At 39.2% G+C, this 22,819-nt stretch overlaps 1 protein-coding gene across 3 annotated transcripts in view; it reads left to right on the top strand.

Annotated features, from left to right (window-relative positions):
- Positions 1-22,819, top strand: part of LOC126249631 (ankyrin repeat domain-containing protein 13D) — a 140,462-nt gene that overhangs the window by 36,258 nt on the left and 81,385 nt on the right. For all 3 annotated transcript variants that reach the window (XM_049951310.1, XM_049951317.1, XM_049951323.1), the window contains exon 3: positions 14,757-14,881. In XM_049951310.1, coding sequence (XP_049807267.1) covers positions 14,757-14,881 — 125 coding nt within the window. The remainder of the gene's footprint in view (positions 1-14,756; positions 14,882-22,819) is intronic.

The raw sequence follows: 22,819 nt of genomic DNA, 5'->3' as shown, positions 1-22,819 counted from the left end.
AGATTCGTTTGCCACGAAGACCTAGGCTGTAGGGAAGGGACCGTTTGATGTGGAATGGGTGGCAGCTGTCGTAATGGAGGTACTGTTGCTTGTTGGTGGGTTTGATGTGGACGGACGTGTGAAGCTGGCCATTGGACAGGTGGAGGTCAACATCAAGGAAAGTGGCATGGGATTTGGAGTAGGACCAAAGGAGTTGAGGTTGGAGAGGAAATTCTGGAGTTCTTCTTCACTGTGAGTCCAGATCATGAAGATGTCATCAATAAATCTGTACCAAACTTTGGGTTGGCAGGCCTGGGTAACCAAGAAGGCTTCCTCTAAGCGACCCATGAATAGGTTGGCGTACGAGGGGGCCATCCTGGTACCCATGGCTGTTCCCTTTAATTGTTGGTATGTCTGGTCTTCAAAAATGAAGAAGTTGTGGGTCAGGATGAAGCTGGCTAAGGTAATGAGGAAAGAGGTTTTAGGTAGGGTGGCAGGTGATCGGCGTGAAAGGAAGTGCTCCATCGCAGCGAGGCCCTGGACGTGCAGGATATTTGTGTATAAGGAAGTGGCATCAATGGTTACAAGGATGGTTTCTGGGGGGTAACAGATTGGGTAAGGATTCCAGGCGTTCGAGAAAGTGGTTGGTGTCTTTGATGAAGGATGGGAGACTGCATGTAATGGGTTGAAGGTGTTGATCTACGTAGGCAGAGATACGTTCTGTGGGGGCTTGGTAACCAGCTACAATGGGGCGGCCGGGATGATTGGGTTTGTGAATTTTAGGTAGAAGGTAGGGGTGCGGGGTGTCGGTGGGGTCAGGAGGTTGATGGAGTCAGGTGAAAGGTTTTGTAGGGGGCCTAAGGTTCTGAGGATTTCTTGAAGCTCCGCCTGGACATCAGGAATGGGATTACCTTGGCAAACTTTGTATGTGGTGTTGTCTGAAAGCTGACGCAGTCCCTCAACCACATACTCCCGACGATCAAGTACCACGGTCGTGGAACCCATGTCCGCTGGAAGAATGACGATGGACCGGTCAGCCTTCAGATCACGGATAGCCTGGGCTTCAGCAGTGGTGATGTTGGGAGTAGGATTAAGGTTTTTTAAGAAGGATTGAGAGGCAAGGCTGGAAGTCAGAAATTCCTGGAAGGTTTGGAGAGGGTTATTTTGAGGAAGAGGAGGTGGGTCCCGCTGTGACGGAGGACGGAACTGTTTCAGGCAGGGTTCAATTTGGATGGTGTCTTGGGGAGTTGGAGCATTAGGGGTAGGATTAGGATCATTTTTCTTCGTGGCAAAGTGATACTTCCAGCAGAGAGTACGAGTGTAGGACAGTAAATCTTTGACGAGGGCTGTTTGGTTGAATCTGGGAGTGGGGCTGAAGGTGAGGCCTTTGGATTCTTCTGGGGGGGGGGGGGGGGGGGGGGAAGCAAGCTTCACCGAGTAAATGCATTACTGCAGGAAATGAGGGATGTAGCTGGGGCAAGCTCTTCCTTCCTGATGCAGAACGACCACCGTACTTGTGTTTTATGCTTTATTATGAGCATATACAAAGTAGAGGAATGAGTGTAGGGGGAACAGATGCAGGAATTCTGAATTACTGCTGTTCATGGCAATGTCCTAGTGGAGGTGGTTTGCTGTTGCCGTCCCCTGACTTGTTTGGAAGTGTAGAGCTTGTATCTGTGTTGGGTTTATGTTGGTATGGATGAATCTGAAAATTGTGAATTTGTTATTTACTTTTATTGTTTGGTATCTGACTTTGAACTGGAAATTAAAACATTGTTGAAAGATTTGGAATCTCTGGGACTGATACCTTGCCTGTACCAACATCGGTAACAGGCAAAATTCCTCGATTCTCAGAACTGATGAACTGTCTATATACATAACTAGTTGTTCCCAGCCAGTCATTGCTGTGGGTCAGTTTGATGACATGGAAAAGAAAGAAAAGAGAAAGCACATGTGTATGGGAATTGGACATTCGTCCTCATCTCCTCCCCACCCACACCCCCCTCTGTCTCTGTCCATCTCTTCCTCCCTCTCTCTCTTTCCATCATTGTCTGCCCCCTTTGTCTGTCCATCTTCTCCTCCCCATTTCTCTGTCCATCTTCTCCTCCCCCTTTCTTTGCCCATCTTCTCCTCCCTCCTCTCCCTCTATCTCCTACTAACTCGTCTTCCTCCGTCTCCTCCTATCTCTTCTATCTCCTCCCCACTCTGCCACCCCCTTTTCTCTGTCCATCTTCTCTTCCCCCCTGTTGATGTCCATTTCCTCCCCCCATACCTCTCTCCATCTCGTTCTGCCCCTTCTCTCTGTCCATTTCTTTCTTTCAACTTTGTATGTCCATTTCCTCCCACCCCTCCCCCCATCTCTTGTTCCCCCTCCTTGTTTATTGTTATGGCAAATTCAGATTCTGTGTTAGTATTCTAATCCTAAGCTGGTGAGTCATTAATACTACTTTCATGTTTGCTAATGTGTGTCCATACATTTATTTACAGCAACATGTGAAAATTTGAAGTGAATCAGTAGAGTACTTTTTAAGATTTTTAGTAAAAATGTTTCCTCTTGTTCTTCTGAGTATTATGTAAAAATTGGTTGTCTTCAGTCAAGAACTTACTGAGATTTTCGGTAGTAACGTTTCCCCCATATATCATATATATTAAAAATTGAGTCTGTAATGATGTGCATGTATTCTAGTGCCACGTAGCATCAAAACTTTGAAGGAATTGGTGAAGAGCTCTCGGAGATTAAAGATTTTGAAGAAATGAAAATTTTATGTTTTTGTTTATATAGATGTAAATATTTGTTTGTTCAAAATCTTAAACCTCTGAAGGTTCCTCGCCACTTCCTTTGAAATTTTGATGCAGCATTGCATTTGAATAAAAGTGTGCTTTATATACCTACAGGAGCATCATATAATATATATGTTTATATATTTCATTTTTATTTATTTTATTTATAACATATATATTTATAAACTATATGGTACTCCATGCACGTATTCGAATGCAACGGTATCAAAATTTGAAAGGAATCAATGAATAACTTTTGGAGATTTAAGATTCTGAACAAAAGAACATGAGGTTCTTGCTGACAACATATCTCCTTTATTATATTGTGAATTATATATATAATCAATTATATATATAATAAAAACCTTCAGAGGTTTAAGATTCTGAAGAAACAAATATTTACATCTATATAAACAAAAACATAAAATTTTCATTTGTTCAAGATCTTAAATCTCTGAGAGTTTATATACCAAATGGGGCTCCAGTAAGTATTTAAAAACATGCTCGCGTTTGAATGCAGTGTTGCCAGAATTTCAAAGCAATCAGTGAATAACTTTTGAAAAGGTATTACTTTGAAGAAATCAACACTTACATTTTTATTTATATATAAGATGCGTTAAGTTTGTACAGAACTGTGTGTGCATGAGTCCTACTCTCAAATGGCCAATTTTTTTATGGCAGTACCTATTTACTTTCAGAACAAGAGGTAACACAAGCTCTCAGTAGAATGACAGGAGAGTTAATAAATGAATCAGACCATTCAGATGGTAGGTGGAATTTGCTGCCACTGGCTCAGATCCCACCAAGATTGTACAGTACTCTTAAATACACAGAGAAAACGTATAGCCGAGACCCATCCATTAGTTCTCCAACATACAGATTGCACAAATATATAACAGAATTAACAGCATTGTTTTGCCTCATTACAAATTCCCAAATGTTTGTTGACATTATCAAAAATGATAGGCACTGACAAAGTTATGAAAGTGCCTAATGAATATCCACCAAGTTTGCTCAACACTTTTCTTCACAATTTGCCAGATTACTCCATTATACATTGAACACAAATTACATAATTGTATAGTGGCAAATTTGGTGAAAAGATCAGTGGAGTTGTCACATGTCCGCCTTTGTCCCTGGCAGTGGCTAGTTTCATCGTGGAGAATTTTTGATGGTCATGCCTTAAACGTTGCTCATTTTCGCCCATACTGTTCTGTCACCATGTTGATACCTTTTTGAGTAGGCCACATTTAAAGGGAACATTGCATATAAACAGCATACTTCCCAACTAAGTTTACTACGGAAATAAGAGAAGGAAAGCTGACCTCTTTAGATATTATTGTTGACCATAGTCTACTTGACCACTCATTCTTTTGTAAGCTAACCAGCACAGACTAATGCTTCAGTGGTTACAGTGTCCATTGCCCTGTCCAGAAGACACTCTGATATATAGAGCCGAAAGCATATCGGATGAGACACTGAAATAAACCATCTAACTTGAGTTTTCAGACAAAATGGCTGTCAGGGACATGCCAGCCCTCTGGAAAATAAATCTCATAGCCAGTCAGTCAACACAAGTAGTTCAGCATAAAACCTAATTTTTGTTCTGTGAAGCAGTGTCGAGTAAAATTTGGTAAGTCTTAAACGGATGTGGGATTAAAACTGGTCTTTGGTTACCTAAGAAAAGCTGAGAGATGGTGTGCTCTGTGAAAGAGAGTCATGATCTCAATGCCAGAGGTGTTCACAATGTTCCAGGCAAATTCCAGCTATGTGAGACAGTCAGCTTGCAACATTTGTCAGTGCTGTAACGAACATTAATGGCATCTCGAGTTCAGAAATCTAGAAAAATCTGCTGTTGCTGAACATGACTTTAATATATTAGAAAAAAGATCTCTTTTGAGCAAACATGGATTCTAGTCCACTATTCAAACTACTTGGAATCAATCATATAAGAGGCTATTTAAATTAGAGTAGGTGTCAGCATTAATAGAGCTATGAGAACACATACAGCATTGTGTAGAAGTGGACATTTTACATTGGGAGATTGTGTAGGAGTATGCCTTGTACTATACATCATAATAGAAACAGACTTAATCTCTGGATGCAGTGGGAACTACATCATTTGGAGCCACATGATTCTGTTACTTGTTCAGCTGTTAGTTGCTTTACTCATAAGGCAATAGTGGATAATGTTAAGAGGTCATATCTTGGATTGGTGTGATAAGTGCACCGAGAACATTTAATGCAACAAATCGCTCATGGAAACAGTCATGGTTATAATAGTGCTTATTGTTATAAATCACACACTAAGCTCTGAAAAAATATGGCATTCAGTAACAATGGCTACTACAGCCCTATTACAGACCCCATTATTTGATGTTAAGATTGATAGGTTTTTTGTATAAAAGATTAGTAGTGCAAAGTTTCTTGAGGAAGGAGGTGAGCACTCAAGAAGATGTTTGCAGTTAGCCTCTGTGCTGAGGATGGAGAGCTGACGTAATGAATGAACAGGGTGTATAGGAACCGGGAGATCCAGATAAAACCCAGGAATTTTTTCATCCGGGAGAAAACCGAGAAAACCAGGGAATTTTTTAGAAATATGGGTATTTTTCATTGTTTTTGTTTCAGTTAAATTTTTGTAATTTTGACTGGTAAGAACCGATACTCTAACAAAGGATATTACTGTATCCCACTACTGCAGAACAATAATGCAGCAATAAAACTTGAATGAGAGAAAAAACGAAAATAAAACTTAGGTTGCAAAGGAAATGCACCGTATACAGCAACAAAACATAGTGCTCATACAATCATCTACCAACAGCAGAATGTGTCAAAGGCTTTAGGGAGACTATGCAATGCTTCATAATAACAAACTGCCTCCAATGAGCGTGACGTCACAACTGTTTACATTAGATTCGTTTTAGCAGTTACGAGTGGGATCATGCGCATGCGCAGTTGAATAGTACCGTCTCCCACTTCTAGAGCTACAGAAATGTGGCTGTTGGCTGTGTAAGCAGTCGCAGCAAGCAGCTAGATGCTACCGGGAAAAATTTTACTGGAGTGCCCAAGCTGCCAGACTCATGCATGCACAGCAGGCCCAGATCAGGGGGGGGGGGGGGGGGGAATTCATATTCTTGAGAGGGAAAAAACTTTGTTTCACAATGTGCCTAGCATCCAACGAACTTTAGTCTATTGATTATTCATATGACTTTGAATCGCATTCCTGTCGGTTTTTGAACACATTCTAAGTTGATTTCTGAATGAACCATAAGTTGATTTGTGAATGCGTGCATAGTGTACATGATGTCTGTCAGGGAATCCTTGTCGTATGTAGAAACAAACTTCCTTACAGACAAAAGGGGCTATACGAGCTGAGCGGAGTAAGGCCGAACGGATGAATGTCAACCGCTGTGTGATTGTGTGATTGTGCAATGCTTCATAATAACAAACTGCCTCCAATGAGCGTGACGTCACAACTGTTTACATTAGATTCGTTTTAGCAGTTACGAGTGGGATCATGCGCATGCGCAGTTGAATAGTACCGTCTCCCACTTCTAGAGCTACAGAAATGTGGCTGTTGGCTGTGTAAGCAGTGTGGCTGTGTATTGACTGGGTTTGCGAATGATGAGCATTTTTATAATTACTAGTGAAATCCATAGATTCAGACTACCAGAGTGGAAATAAATGAATAACAGGTAAGAAAGAGTGGAAATAAATGAATAACAGGTAAGAAAGATTACATTCTCGGTGTATCCAAGAAAATGAAATTTTGACAGAAAATTCTTGGCCAGATCGCTATACTAGTAAGGGCCACTTGTACAGTCCCCGGCTAGCAGCTGCTTTAAGTTCTATTCTGGAAGTAACAAGGAAAACGTGTTGTACGAACATGTAACAATGCCTAACCAGAGAATAATTGCGGGATAACTAAACTGATGATTCTGGCAGAGGTAATGAAGTTAACCGGCAAATAAGCTTTGACATTGGCAGGAATAGTTACAGAATTAGTGATAACGAGACTGTTTGTTTTAACGAGGAAGGAGAAGAAACAGGGATATCACACAAATTATGGAACAATATGGTGATTCAAAGTTTGTATAAAAAATTTCCTACTACTTCTTTTTGATTTCATGATTGAGAAACTGGATCATATGAATGAAGTGTGAAACTATTTCCTAACGTAAAGTGTTTTGCTTGTAGTAGGCCTAATAGGCATTTGATATTGGTACTTTGTGAATTATATTCTGTCGTTATAAAAATGACCGTTTGTGCCAAAACAGTCTCGTTTATTTGGTGTGTGTTACAATTGTTGCAGTATTAGAAAGGCCTAGCAGACAGTGACAAAATAGACATAATCAGATCGAGAAACCACACCAGTCTTGGGTCCTTTTATTTTAACAGCTTTTTCAGTATTAGACAACAACATTTCGATTTTTCATGCAGCAAAACGTTTGACGAACTTTGATGAGGTAAGAGATTCTTTCGCAGAAAGGAAAGGACGCCTTGTAAAGCTGTAGCAAGATTAGAGAGAAAAAAATGTAGGAGCTAAGGATTGAAGAAATGTGTATTGTCTTGCTTGTCTCATGTCTTTACTGGTTTTATGTATCCTATATTTAATTTTATGTCGCACAAAGCAGCAAGTTGTTAGCTGACAGGGAATAAAGAGTGCAAATTTTCTGAAGAGGGTAAAAAAAAAAGGAGAGAGGGGGGGGGGGGAGAGAAGGGGGTGGGAGAGGGGGGGGGGGGACAGGATGTCAAACTGACAGACTGTAAGCAGGAGAGGCACCACAAGACATTTTAATTTCGACTGTCCTGAATATAGTTTGATGGCATCCAATACAAAATATGTCCTGTGGGGCCTCTGCATCTTAGCTGCATTGCGCTGTAAAATTGTAAAATTTTTGGCTGAATTACGCTACCTTATGTAAATACTGCACTGCACTGCACTTTGGCACAAACAACTTGTCTTACATTTCCTAGAACACATGTTTTATGCATCAGACTGTTCAGAAACAATACCAGAGAAGGAAAGTTGCTACTCAGCATATAGCGGAGATGCTGAGTCACAATAGGCACAATAAAAAGATTCACACAGTTAAAGCTTTCGGCAATTAAGGCCTTTGTACACACACACACACACACACACACACACACACACACACACACACAAATGCAACTTGCACACACATCTGCAGTCTCAGAGAGCTGAGACCACACTGCGAGCAGCAGCACCAGTGCATGATGGGAGTGGCGACTGGGTGGGGATAAGGAGGAGGTTGGGGCAGGGCGGGGAGGAGGAGGGATAGTATGGTGGGAGCGGCGGACAGTGAAGTGTTGCAGTTTAGACGGAGGGCAGGAGAGAAGGTGCGGAGGGGGGAGTGGGGTACGTAGCGGAAAGAAGAGAAATAAAATAAGTTAAAAGACTGGGTGTGGCGGTGAAATGACGGCTGTGTAGTGCTGTAATGGGAACAGGGAGGGGGTTGGATGGGTGAGGACAGTGACTAACGAAGGTTGAGGCCAGAGGGTTACGGGAATGTAGGATGTATTGCAGGGAAAGTTCCCACCTGCGCAATTCAGAAAATCTGGTGTTGGTGGGAAGGATCCATATGGCACAGGCTGTGAAGCAGTCACTAACAAGGGAACCTCCCCATCGCACCCCCCTCAGATTTAGTTATTAGATGGCACAGTGGATAGGCCTTGAAAAACTGAACACAGATCAATCGAGAAAACAGGAAGAAGTTGTGTGGAAGTATGAAAAAAATAAGCAAAATATACAAACTGAGTAGTCCATGCGCAACATAGGCAACATAAAGGAGAATGTGAGTTGAGGAGCGCCGCGGTCCCGTGGTTAGGGTGAGCAGCTGCGGAACGAGAGGTCCTTGGTTAAAGTCTTCCCTCCAGAGAAAATTTTAATTTTTTATTCAGACAATTATTATCTGTCCGTTCGTCCGTCCGATGCGATCACTTTTTTGGGAGTGATTATCACATCCAAAAGAAAACCTAAATCGGGCAAGGTAGAAGAACCTTTTTACCCATTCGCCAAGTGTACAAGTTGTGAGATGTCTGCTTGTGTCTGTATATGTGTGGATGGATATGTGTGTGTGTGCGCGAGTGTATACCCGTCCTTTTTTCCCCCTAAGGTAAGTCTTTCCGCTCCCGGGATTGGAATGACTCCTTACCCTCTCCCTTAAAACCCACATCCTTTCGTCTTTCCCTCTCCTTCCCTCTTTCCTGATGAGGCAACAGTTTGTTGCGAAAGCTTGAATTTTGTGTGTGTGTTTGTGTTTGTTTGTGTCTATCGACCTGCCAGCGCTTTCGTTCGGTAAGTCACATCATCTTTGTTTTTATATATATAAAACTGTTTCTTCATTTCTCAGCGACCTTTGCTAACATATAGTTTCTTTGGCACAAATTGTGGAATAGCTGTTGTGCTCAAATAATGCTCAGAACTGAGAGCTGAGTGAAACCTGAAGTATTTAACGAGCTGTGGAACATGAAGCGAAAAGACAGATTGGACGTCATAGGAGGGTGAATGTTTATTGCAACTGACAATAATATTATGTCTACTGAGATCGAAATTGTGCTCAACTGTGAAATTATCTGGAGGCAAGTAACCATCCTAAGTGAAATCATGTCAATCATTGTGTGTTTTTTGCCACTGGATTCCTCCAAAACACCTGTAGCTCAGTAGCACAGAAATGCCCCAATCAAGCAATGTTAGTTGGATGTGACTTGAACCTACCACGTATAGACCAGGATGTATATGGAATCATTGCATGTGGCACAGACTGAGTCTTGTGAAGTAATTCTGAACATGTTCCGCAGCTAGTTTGACAACCCATACTCAATGGAAATATTTCAGGCCTTTCAGCTACAAACAGGCCTAATCTTATCAACATAGTTACTATTAGTGATCATGACGTCACATAGTGACAATGGCTACTAAACTTAATAAATCCATCAAGAAGGGTAGGAGAGTTTCTATGCTAAAAAGAGCAGATAAACAATTGTTAGCAGATTATTATGTAGATAATGTATGGACATAGCTTAATCCCAAAATGGTGACCATAGAGGAATTACTTCAGAAGTTTAAACTGATTGTAAATCTTCCTTTGGAAAAGAATATGTGGAGTAAGAGGATTAAGGACAGGAAAGACCCGCAAAAGTTTAACAAAAAAATGCTGAGGAAACCAATTGTTGGCCCTCAGGAGGGGGAGCGGATGCAAAAATGTCAACATGCAAAAATAGTAGAATTTTGGGCCTCCAAACAAAGATCTACAAGAGAATCATATAACAACTTCTGCCGTCATACTTTAGCGAAAGATCATGCCAAGAACAGTGAGTTGAAGGCTTCTATTCAGTCATTCATTCACCAATGTGATGTGGCAATAGAAGACAGCTAAAGGAAATCTTAAGTTTTAAATTCCGCATTTAAAAACTCTTCAAGCAAGTGGATCATACGGACATACCATTGTTTGACTGCCACACAGACTTGCGTATGGAGGACATAGAACTAGGCATTCCTGGTGCTGAGAAGCAGCTGACAGATTTGAAAACAAATAAGTCACTAGTTCCTTGGAATCCCAGTTTGGCTTTACAGAAAGTATGCTCGTTATCATGGATGGCAAGTGTTCATCGGAGATAAGAGTATCATCAGGACTGCCCCATAGAAGTGTGATAGGTGGAGATAACATTTTTATAGGACCATTCCATGGTCCCATTGTCACGGATTGTAGGTTTTCATTCGACTGTCCCTTATAGTACTTCACTACATTCTGAATGATACTTTTAAATGAAAGTGGTTCTTTCCAGTCTTGCATTGGTGCCAACAAATTAGAATCATAGTTGAAAAATTCAACTCAAGCTCAACTCTACATGACCTTAAAAAAAGTGATTATGAATATATAAATCCATAGCAACTGGAATACCAAGACATAAAATGAACACTTATTTCTGTAAACATTAAAATTTGGATACTACAATCTCCGAAAATATTTCATTTCCATCATGAGAAAGCAAGTATAATCTGAACACTGTCATTGAGTCGGCTGACTGACTTGATAGTTACATAGCTACCTGTATGAATATTTTCACTTGTACATGTTATTGCTTCTTTTTATAGTTTTAATTTTGAATCAACACACTAAACCTGTTTTGATTTATCTTAAAAAATATGCACGAGACAAGGAGGAATGATCTTTTTCAGAAGTTTGTCGTGAAAACAGTGAATTGAAAGAAGGAGAATGAAAATTACAAGTGAACACTGTGTGACAAATGTATTTGTGTGCCACAGAGTTTCTGATGAAATTTTAGATGCATATAGAAACAATTGCCAACTCAACATCACCCAAATTTTCTTCTGAAACCTCAGAAGTAAACTGCATTTAGAGGGTAACATCAATCAGATTTGAAACTGCCAATAGTTCTTTCATACAACCATTATATGAAAATTATGATTCTGTTATGTTCCCTGCAATCTCAGCCCATTATGATAAGGTAGTTCAATGCTCATGACAGCATTACTAAGGAACAAACAAAAGGTACAATATTCACATCTCACATTATACACATTCTTCTTCCTTTGATTGTTTGCATCACATTCTTCTACTATAAAGTGGAATGTGATTTAAGTCACTATTTTAATTGGGTTTGCTGAAGGGCACGTTGTATTCATCCTTACGATCCTTATTGTACTAGATGACTTGCTCCTCACATTGAGGCAGCTTGAGTGTCCAGTAAAAGTTGCTGCTGCCATGAGAAACAAATCACAGGGTTGGCTCTTCAAGTAATTAGCCCATACTTGGGATCAGTGTGTCTGATTTGGGCAGCTTCACATGTCAAATTTCAGGGTTTAAAGTAGCAACACATACATCCAAGGTGTGTCTCAAAAGTCATGAAATACTTCTCTTTTTTTAAAATAACTTATCATCAATATCTGTACAAATGGTCAATATTCTTCGAAGTACTTTCCACACACACTCCTAAGCCTGATATGCCTCCTGGAAGGCCTTGAAGAGAATCTCTTTTAAATCGGAGGTCACAGCTGCATGGATAGCCTCAGTGCTGTCAAACTGGGATCCTTTGATTATGTTCTTGATCTTAGAGAACAAAACGAAGTCTGCCAGAGTGAGTTCAGTGCTGTAGGATGGCTGCGGCACCATTGTCAATTTATGCTTTGCCAGGAACTCTCAGATGCAGTGAGACACATTGCTGGGTGCATTGCCATGACAGCAGCTAAGTAGCTGTGATGCAGATTACCCTTTTCTCTAATCTGTCCAGAACATTTACACAGTAGGTTACGTTAACTGTTTGTCCTTGAGGTACAAACTCTTGGCATTGAAAAACACTAATTTACTCTAAGCAGCTCATGAGTTTCTGCAGCTTTTTTTAAACATCAAGTTTTTGCAGAAACTGGTCACAAAACATTTTGGAAAGTTCTGTCATGACATTGTGTCGAAACAGTTGTGCACAAACTCACCAGTCCCGACTGACCGAGGGTGAGTTACAAATCTCAGGGTTCACCCCACCACCCCCGCACCGTCAACACCTGACTTGGATAACTGTTAACATAACACAACGCTTTTTATTATTGTTATAATAAGCAAATAAGTTGATGGGAGAATTGTTCGTTATTATGATAAAGATAAAATAAAGATAATCTGTGATAGTTTTATCGAACGAAAATAAAAAGTTAAAATGTTTTAGTGAGGCTGTCCTGATTCTTTTAGATTCCAAAATTACTGAAAAAATCACACATCCTCAAACTGCTCATAAGAAAAAGAGTTCCCTCGGAAAATGTCAAACAAAAGAATAATCAAACTAAAGACCAGAGCTCTGCTGGCCAAAATGATATTTGTTTAACTGCTAACTTTCACCAGAAATGTAAGCAACTTCAACTACGGAACTGAATTTAATTAAAATTTGTTAGACAAATCAATCCAATTTCAGACCAATTGGATATGTACATTGATAAAATAAACACAAATTATATATAAACATTGTATTCATCATATTGCACTTGTATGTCAGGAGTGTAGGAGCTCACCAGTAAATTGTAGAAGTTAAATTTTTGATCTTCACTAATCTTCATATGTATTTTGTAAAATTTATAACATAGTTATACATATTCTAGACTAGCTGACAAACCTGGCATTGTCCAGGTATTTATTGATAGCTGTGGTCCAGATTTCGTACATTTGGAATTTATTTTTGACTTACAAAGCTTCTCTATATCTGATGATTGGAGAAGTGTGATTGGGGACATGGACGAAGAACTAGTTTGCTTCATAGCACTGGAGAGAACTATGTGCAGCTGGCCATGTGAAAAGCAGCTAACAGTAAGGTCCAAGACTATAACATGCAGCATCTCTGTTTGTTCATGGTCACTTCACAACATTGGCTAATTGGGAATTATACACATTTAAAGTGAAATGGTGTATGGTTAGAAATAAGCAGGATTTGCCCACATGTGCCTGTTCCCATAAAAATTTCCACTTCTGTGTTGTTATGTTGGAGTGAAGCAATTTTAAGCCTCTGTGAGTTAATGGTTCCGAGGAGCGAGATAACACGTGACACTCTCAATCAGAGTTACGTCACATATCCTTTTTGGAAGGAGTTTCCAAAGAATGATTTAAAACCTGATGTTTTTGAGCCGCAGCATGTCTTGCCTCACGATTTTCTTTCTATTCTTGAGACTACATAGTCCTCAGTCTATTAGCCATTCTGGTGTATTCAGAAAGCCTCGACTGTTTGTAGGCATTTTGATTTGTAAACAAAAGAAAGTCAGAATGTAATGAGTGATTAGTCAGATCACAAAGCAAAACTAAATAAATTCCTCTTTCTCTGTAAAGAATACATATAAGACCTATCAAAACATGCAAAGCAATGTTGTTCAGTATTTAATACCTATGAACTAACAGCATCATCTGTTGAGTCTTTGGTGTACTGTACCACAATGATTAAACATTTGAACTACTAAACTGAGCAGACGATTTTCGATAACATTTTAAATTATGAATTTATTTATTTATTTTTGTGTGTGTGTTTTTTCTGACTCTGATGAAATAAAGCCTAAATGTTGCCTCAAGCTGTGCTCAAGTTACCAGTAAAAATCCCATGATTATTCATCTAGTGGTTTTTTATATCAGCGTGTTAAAAAAACACACACAAACACACACACACACACACACACACACAGTAGTTTTGGTGAAACTTTTAAATCATGTCATCTTTTTTTTTTTCCCATGATTGGATTTTGATGAAATTAAAGCCCATTCGTTGCCCCAAGCTACATTAAAATTACCAGTGAAAACCCTATGAAAATTCGTTACTGACATGTATTCATTTAGTTAAGTATGATATGGTAAATACTGGTGTTAATAAATTTTAATTGACCTTGTGCTTGTGTTAATGGCTTACAATCTATAAATAACTTAAAAATGCATCAAATACTTGCAACGATTGAACATGAACATTGTCGATGACTGTAGGCTCTGATGTCCTTAGGCTGGTAGTGAGAAATTTTACTTTGACGTAACTTCTTAATTATGTAGCAGTATTATAATAGGAGGTACAGTTTGTATGCAGTTCACTGGAATTTCGTTCTTGGTAGGAATATAGCTTGAAACCATTTTTGTAAGTTGTTATTGCTTTTGGGACGTCACGTGATGATCAATTACTCATGACTCCAGCTCAGTGTTTTAATTTGCCATCTGCAGATTGATTTTGCCATAGTCTCAGTTCAATAAGAGTTAATTATTGCTGTTCCACAGTGGTTTCATCAAAAATTTGATTGTCACCATGTTTGACATTTGTGTTACTGGTTTCAAGTACTTTGTAAGAGGAGGATTCTTATGACTTTTAGCATATACTGAAATCTTGATTCCTGAGTGAACATTTTCAGTACACTTTATAATGTTATCCAGTATGTCTAAAGGATGGCAAGGAGAAACAAAATGCCCAAGGTTGTTGCCTGTATAAAAAATGTGCCATCTTTACAGTTGTCCAAGAAGCAGTGGCCACTGGTGACCCAGAGATGCTACAGTTAGTCCTAGAAAGGAGAGACTTCCAACGATACTCAAGTCGAGTTGGTGGTATACCTGAACTGCTACAGAAACTGAAAGAGGTATGTTGGATTAACATTTATTTAATATAAAGCTCCTACTTCTGCTCAAGGCTTATAATAATGAAATGCAACTGAAATTTGAAAATGTGCAAATTATGCTTAACAAGTTAGAGTTTGTAGATTTTTTATTCCATGGATCAATAGTGAAAAGGTCCTCAAGAATGTAGACAATGTCGTGCTCTCACAGTCTGTCTATAGTATTTGCATGTCATATTATACCTGTTGCGTTTCATTCCGATAAGAATGATCACCTTCAGAAAAATTGTACCTTTTCGTTCTCACTTCCCAGACCATTACATATTTTGAATGTTTACACAGATCTTAAGTGTTGTTACATATATTTTAAATAACGACATGCTTACAAAATACTGTCCTCCTTGTGTCACGAGAAGGATTTCTAAATTAATTTATATTATGAGATTTCAGGTTCCAAAAATTCTATTTTGTCTCTCATATGCCCTCATAGGGTATCTAGTCTTACCAATCTTAGAAGGATCCAGCCATTTAATTTCCATATCCCCTTTGTTACTTGAGACCATAACAAATCACATTTCCAAAGTAAAAAAGAAGATAGACTAATCTGGTCCCTCTTTCTACATTGCAAGAAGGTATTTGTCAGGTTAAGAAACATATTCTGAACTGAAACACAAAAAGCTTGGCAAATCGAATGTTCATAAACATATCTCTGAAACTTATTGAGAGGACAGTCATTATGATCAGACAATGACAATAAAGCCATTACATATAAGAAATGAAATAAACTAAGCTCGTTTCATTTCTCAGATGGTAGCATGTCCCCCTGTCGTGCATGTATTAGTATTCTGTCTGTGCAATATCCTTCTTTCTGTTTTTCTACTGCACTTCTTTTCTAGATTATCCAAATTCTGCTGTCTTATTTTTTTTCACTCCTGTATTTCTTGAATCTATTACATTGTCTTTATAGTTATAGTCATCAGTATGTGTCAATGATGACAACTCCTCTTCCCGTTTCCACCTCCGTTATTACAGTTGCTCATATTTTGTGATTTTTGAATTTAACTGTTGACCTTGAGTGTTGATATCCTTTTAAAGAAAACCAAAATGTAGCTTTTGTAGGCTGTTTATTCTCTTTACACATATTTAACTGTAGTGCCCAAATTTGTGTGACATTTAACTGTTAAACTGGAATTCAGGACATTTCAGTAAAAAAAAGAAAAAAAAGAGTGGTAGGAAAGGAATTTTGTAAATGTTTCTATGGTAACGCCTCATCGTTGTTGCAGCTCTGTAGATGACTATTGTTTTACCTGCAGCCATTAGCACTTGACAGTTCAAAGCTGGCAATAGCACTAATAGTTGTCAGTTATCTTCTTATGCCACTCAAGCATCACCAGAGATGTGCAAGCACGGCTGATCACCAAAGACACCTGCTAAACCCAGAAGGTGTTACAGCAATATTTTGAAGGCAGAGAAGCATGTGAGAAGAGCCAAGAATGGGAAAGAGCATCCTCTGAAAGAGTAATGACAAAATTCTTTGCAGGCATTGACACTTTCCCAACCAAGTCTTGCCGTGTTTGTAAATGCCAAATGTTTCCACATCATTTATCTAAAGTAGGAAATAAACTACATCAAAGAAACATTTGATTTTCCTTTGAATGATGATCGAAATCATTTACAGCAAATGAGGTGCAGATTTAAAAATTAATGTCCAGTATTTAATTTATAAATTTAGAATTTTAGAGAGTACTAGATGATACTTGTATGGTGCATAAAGCAGACTGCGCCGTCTAGTGTTGTGTGACCTTGACATATTCTTATCATTTATGCTTGAAGATGTAAAAATGTTACAACAATTTTTTATCTCAAAAATGTGTCAGTAGAGAACCCTTCAAATATCAGAAAAGAGAATGTGTGTGGTACAAAAAAAATGTCTCTCTTAAAAGTGCTGTTGTCATCATCTGACTAATGGACGATGCACGATTTCGAGCATGATTTTAAAGTATTTCTCTAATCTGTTCTATTTCTTGCTTTTGTACAAATAATTTCACAAAACATTTAACCTTATTCAAAAGTTTTTTTAAGTGTTATGATGAAGACAAAAATATAGCTCAATTACATTGTATTCATTGTGTATCACACATCGCCTTTGTTTCCATTATCGGAAAAAAAGACACATTTACATTGAACCCATTGAATCTAATTTCTTAAAGAAAAAATAACACTGCAGTTAAACATTGCTTAAAGTTTCTCTAAAGAATGCATTGGTATAACAGCAGAGTTATTGTCAGAGACATTATGCCACTGACCCATCAACACTTCGCTATACTTTGAAAATAGCAACTTGGATTCTGTATCAGAACATGGAAACCAAACTACCTTCAATGCAACAGTAGCAAATTTTGGGTTATATATTGACAGCAAACATTGGCAATGCTCACACTGCAGAGACCTTCCATGTCAGGTATAGATAAGTCTGACATGTCATCACTGATAGTCTGATTATCTTCCTACTGTCGAAACAAGAACCCAGGGCTTAGAACACAAGACTTTCATGGCTCTGTGACCATAATAGCAGTCATCCTGGATTGAAGGTCCAGCCTGATATGATTCATTGTTTCCTTCACTTAGTCTGAAGTATTCGTCACTTCGTGTCTTTGAGAGATGGCCAATCTCATCACCAAAAATTCCTTCTCCGACACTAATGCGCCCATCTCCAGGCTGTTTAAACTTGTAATAGAGTTAAGTTTTCGTTGCCGATGTCACATAGCTTGCTACTTTTGCACTGTAAGTTGTACCAAAAAGATGTGTTTTTGAGAATTCTTTAATGTGATTCATCAGTTTAACTGCTTATGTTCATAGTATGCAACTATACATGTGAAAACGATGAAATGCTTCTCCTAGTGTCACAAATACGTAAATGAACATGAAAGTTAGCATATATAAACCAATCACATCATATGTCACACTAACATGTTGCAGATGATACAACAGAACATTGAGAATTTTTATTTACTTGTTTATTCAGATCTTTTTACTTTCATGAAATGAAGTTTGTGGTGCCAACCTGATCAGTTCTGGCTCTAGGTTAGGTTAAAAGGTAATAATTTGGTTGTGTGTTGGTGAAATCAATGAACGTGGTTCCATTAGAAGCTGTCATACTATTCGTACAGTATGATATAAATTATTCCGTCTGTCATATGTGTGTTTGCGTGACGTCATGTATCCTGAGGTGTGATGAGCAATCTGAACAGACACCATATTTATTTATATATCTGCAAACATAAAGTGCTGTATTGATGGTTTTATATTTATATTTGCATACTGCAAAAATATGAAATTCATCTGAGACACCAAATTGAAAATTTCTCCAAACTGTGTTTTTGATACGACTAGTTGTGCAAAAGTGTCGGGATATGTGACTCCACCAGATAACTTACACTTACCGTGCGGCTGCCGTAATATTACGTCGCTGGCGGAAACGAAGAAAATGCGGCCGCCGTAATATTACGTCCCGCCGCATTCCACATTGTTTTAGTGTTTCAAACGCTTTGTTAGCGATCCCGCTACAACTTGTACATCCTGTAATGCTTGTAGTTCATCATGTTAGCGCTAGATCGCAGCACCTAGTGAGTTAATGCGATATATCCGTATATATTTCCGAACGAATTCACGTGTGTTTTTCACGCGTATGTTACATGTTCTGTGGTGTCCTGTCGTTTGTTTACCGTTGATTTTGGCGTTAGTATTTTGGTTTTAGCTTGTTTATCTTCTTTTTACTCACAATGGCGAGTGATGAGGATGCAAAACTTCGAAAAATGATTGAAGAAGTACTTTCTGAACCTACTGATGATGATTTTTCAGATTTCAATAGTGATAGTGATTACGAAATGCCGGAAAATAATGATAGTCCAGGTAAGTCTAACATCTTACTAAATCGATGCAGAACAAGACAGTTCATGTTGCGATTTGTTCTGTTACGTTCTGTATTATTTCAGACACAGATTTGTCGTCAGATGAAGGTGAGCCTCTGCCTGTGTGCCCCCCCCCCCCCCCCCCCCCCCCACTCATTATCGAAAGAGGCCAAGATTGAGTGACATTTCACAGGATGACTGGACTATAGTGGATCAAACACCAAACATTTTGTTATTTACAGGGTCTCATGGTGTGCTAAATAATGTAGGACTCGGTCAGTCTAGTGAATATTTAGATTTTTTTTTCTCATTTTATAAATGACAGGGTTATTTCAATTATGAAGGAACAAACAAACCTATGTGCTAGACAGAAGCTGGCCACACTGAAAGCACAAAACAAATTAGGGCCCAATTCTAGATTCAAGCAGTGGAGGACGCTAACAATTGCTGAAACAATGATGTTTCTGGCTATTATTCTCCACATGTCAGTCAGTGAGAGGCCAAGTATGGCCAGTCACTGGTGTAGTGATCCAGTGGTTAGCTGCAATTTTTGCCCCAATATTATGCCAAGGGACAGATTTCTAAATATTTTGTCTATCTTCCACATAAATGACAATTCAAAGCAAAAAAAGAAAGGTGAAGTAGACTTTGATGCCCTTCATAAGGTCAGGCCTCATCTGGATGATTTGGTAAGGAATTTCAAAGAAAGTTATCAGCCAGGTGAAGCGCTAACCATTGATGAAGGTATGTGTCCTTTCAGAGGGCATGTAGGTTTCAAAGTTTATATGGCTAATAAGCCAAACAAATATGGCATGAAGCTATACATTCTTGCAGAATCCAAATCTGGGTACATATACAACTTTGAAGTTTACCACGGAAAGGTCGATAAACTGGACAACAGTGCTTCTGCAGTGGTAAAGCAATTGCTCGGCTCACTCCAAGGTAAGGGCCGCACTGTATATGTTGACAAATTTTACACCAGTGTTCAGCTAGCCGACGAACTGGCTAGAGCCAACACTGGTCTTGTAGGGACTGTAATGCCAAACAGAAAAGGATTGCCCAAGGCTCTCAAAGAGGGTAAACTCAAAAAGGGTGAACAAATATTTCGCCGCAAGAGCGATGTGCTAGCATTGCAATGAAAAGAAAAGAGGGATGTGTGGATGATAAGTACCAGGCACACATCCTCAATGTTGCCTGTTGCTGCAAGAGAAGGCAATGAGAAGTTGAAACCAATGGCAGTGCTGGATTACAACAAACATAAAGCTGGTGTAGACCTTTTTGATCAGCGTCTTTCATATGGAGCACTTGATCACAAAAAAGTGAAGTGGTGGAGAAAGCTTGCCTTCCACTGTATAATTATGGCAGTTTCCAATGGTTGTATTTTGCACAGTTGCATCAATGAGAAGAAACTGAGCACTCCTAAGTTTATGCAGGAGGTCTGCACTGCATTAGTGTTACAGAGAGGAGAGAGAACTGAGGATTCTCATGGATCTGCAATGATTGCTCGATTGTCACAGAAACATTTTCCGAACCGTGTGGAAATGGCAGAAGGGAAGAAGAAAGCACAAAGATGTTGTGTAGTGTGTAGTGGAAAACAAAAGAACGTTACTGGGAAAGCTGGGAGGAAAGATACTTCTTATGAGTGCAGTGAGTGTAATGTAGGTTTGTGTGTCACCCTGTGCTTCAAGCTTTATCACACTGTGGTTCACTATGCAAAATAGCTATGTGTATGTAGCTATGCTTTATGTGCAAATGGTATAACAAATGTCTTTTCAGTGTCAAATGATCACTTTCCAAAATTTATTTCTTCTTTAAATTGAATAAAGTAGTAAAAATAAATTATTGACAAAAATTTATTTTCGCAACATCAAGGAGAAATCCGCATCACTTCTTGGAAACAGTATATGCCCCATACACATGACTGTTAACCCATGTAAAGTTGAAACCTTAAAGTTTTAAACCATACCTGTCGTTTTTATGTATCTCTAACTGTCCTTGACAGCTATTGAAAGTCTGTTGAAAATAGAAAAAATCAGCCAGCACACAGGGAGTGGCATGCAGTTAAGGGCTTAGCATGGTAAGTGTTAACAGAATAGAGATCGTTGGCATAGGTTATTTTTGTTTGCTATGTCAAAGGCATAGTTCTTTGCATGGGAAAGGAGTGGTCATTTTAAGATTATCCAAAAAGCTTGGTCAAGAGGTCAAGATTCAATTCCAATGTTAAATAATTATCTGTTGGGGCAGATCCAGGATAAGGTAGTGGGGGAAGGGGTTTACAGATTGTAACAATCTCTCTTTCCCCCCCCCCCTTCTCCTCCTCCCCACCCCCCCCCCAAAAAAACTCTGAATGTGCTACTGACATCTAGAATTTTAATTATAACAGCCATTTCTTTACATCAGTACTTAATACATTGTTTACAATTGAAAGAAATACATCATCTCAACAGCACTCAATCAAAAATTTTAGAGCTACATGTACCATACAGTTGAATTAAGAACAATAATAGCAACAAGCTTTTACAACTCTGAAAATTTTGGGAATTTTGCAGATTACTTGCAAATGATACACATGAAGTGCATGTCTGTCATGGTGCCTTATATTGATTTTGTTTGCAGCATTGACAACAATGATTACAAAAGACGAATGTCTTCCAATGATGAACTTAAATGATACGACTTCCTCAAATCCTGCCCTGAAATGAGATCCATCCTTCATGAAATCCTCCCCACTCCACCAAGAGTGTCTTTCCACCGTCCACCTAACCTTCATAACCTGTTAGTTCATCCCTATGAAATCCCCAAACCACCTTCCCTACCCTCTGGCTCCTATCCTTGTAACCGCCCCCGGTGTAAAACCTGTCCCATGCACCCTCCCACCACCACCTACTCCAGTCCTGTAACCCGGAAGGTGTACACGATCAAAGACAGAGCCACGTGTGAAAGGACCCATGTGATTTACCAACTGACCTGCCTACACTGTGATGCATTCTATGTGGGAATGACCAGCAACAAACTGTCCATTCGCATGAATGGGCACAGGCAGACAGTGTTTGTTGGTAATGAGGATCACCCTGTGGCTAAACATGCCTTGGTGCACGGCCAGCACATCTTGGCACAGTGTTACACCATCCGGGTTATCTGGATACTTCCCACCAACACCAACCTATCCGAACTCCGGAGATAGGAACTTGCTCTTCAATATATCCTCTCTTCCCGTTACCCACCAGGCCTCAATCTCCGCTAACTTCAAGTTGCCGCCACTCATACCTCACCTGTCATTCAACAACATCTTTGCCTCTGCACTTCTGCCTCGACTGACATCTCTGCCCAAACTCTTTGTCTTTAAATATGTCTGCTTGTGTCTGTATATGTGTGGATGGATATGTGTGTGTGTGCGAGTGTATACCTGTCCTTTTTTCCCCCCTAAGGTAAGTCTTTCCGCTCCCGGGATTGGAATGACTCCTTACCCTCTCCCTTAAAACCCACATCCTTTTGTCTTTCCCTCTCCTTCCCTCTTTCCTGATGAGGCAACAGTTTGTTGCGAAAGCTTGAATTTTGTGTGTATGTTTGTGTGTCTATCGACCTGCCAGCACTTTCATTTGGTAAGTCACATCATCTTTGTTTTTAGATATATATATATATATATAAAGAATTATACCAAACTAAGTGTTTGTCCTGATCATAGTCCTTTTCTGACATTTTGTACAGTATAATCAGAACAGGAAATCATCAGTCAATTTTGTACCAAGTTCCCGATGACAATCCATTCAACTCATAAAATCAAGATTCGGCAGTAAATGATATTACCAGCAGAAATCTAAACCACTTTCCACAGCACACAATTGGAATTAACTCCTGCCGGGTAAGAATTACTCCTGCAATTAACTCCTGCCGGGTAGTGCACTGGCTTCACTCTACACTAGAACTCTACTGACAAGGTTCACCATTAGCTGGCTGCAAAGACTTACAAAACATGTAAGATGTGTCGTGTCAGCAGATATGGTCATCTTGTGAACTGTTGCCAATATCTAACAAAGTTCTCTACAGGGAG

This window comes from Schistocerca nitens, chromosome 1, assembly GCF_023898315.1.
Source record: "Schistocerca nitens isolate TAMUIC-IGC-003100 chromosome 1, iqSchNite1.1, whole genome shotgun sequence".
Lineage (NCBI taxonomy): Eukaryota > Metazoa > Arthropoda > Insecta > Orthoptera > Acrididae > Schistocerca > Schistocerca nitens.
Note: the sequence above shows the minus strand (reverse complement) of the source record. Positions and strands in the feature narration are given on the sequence as shown.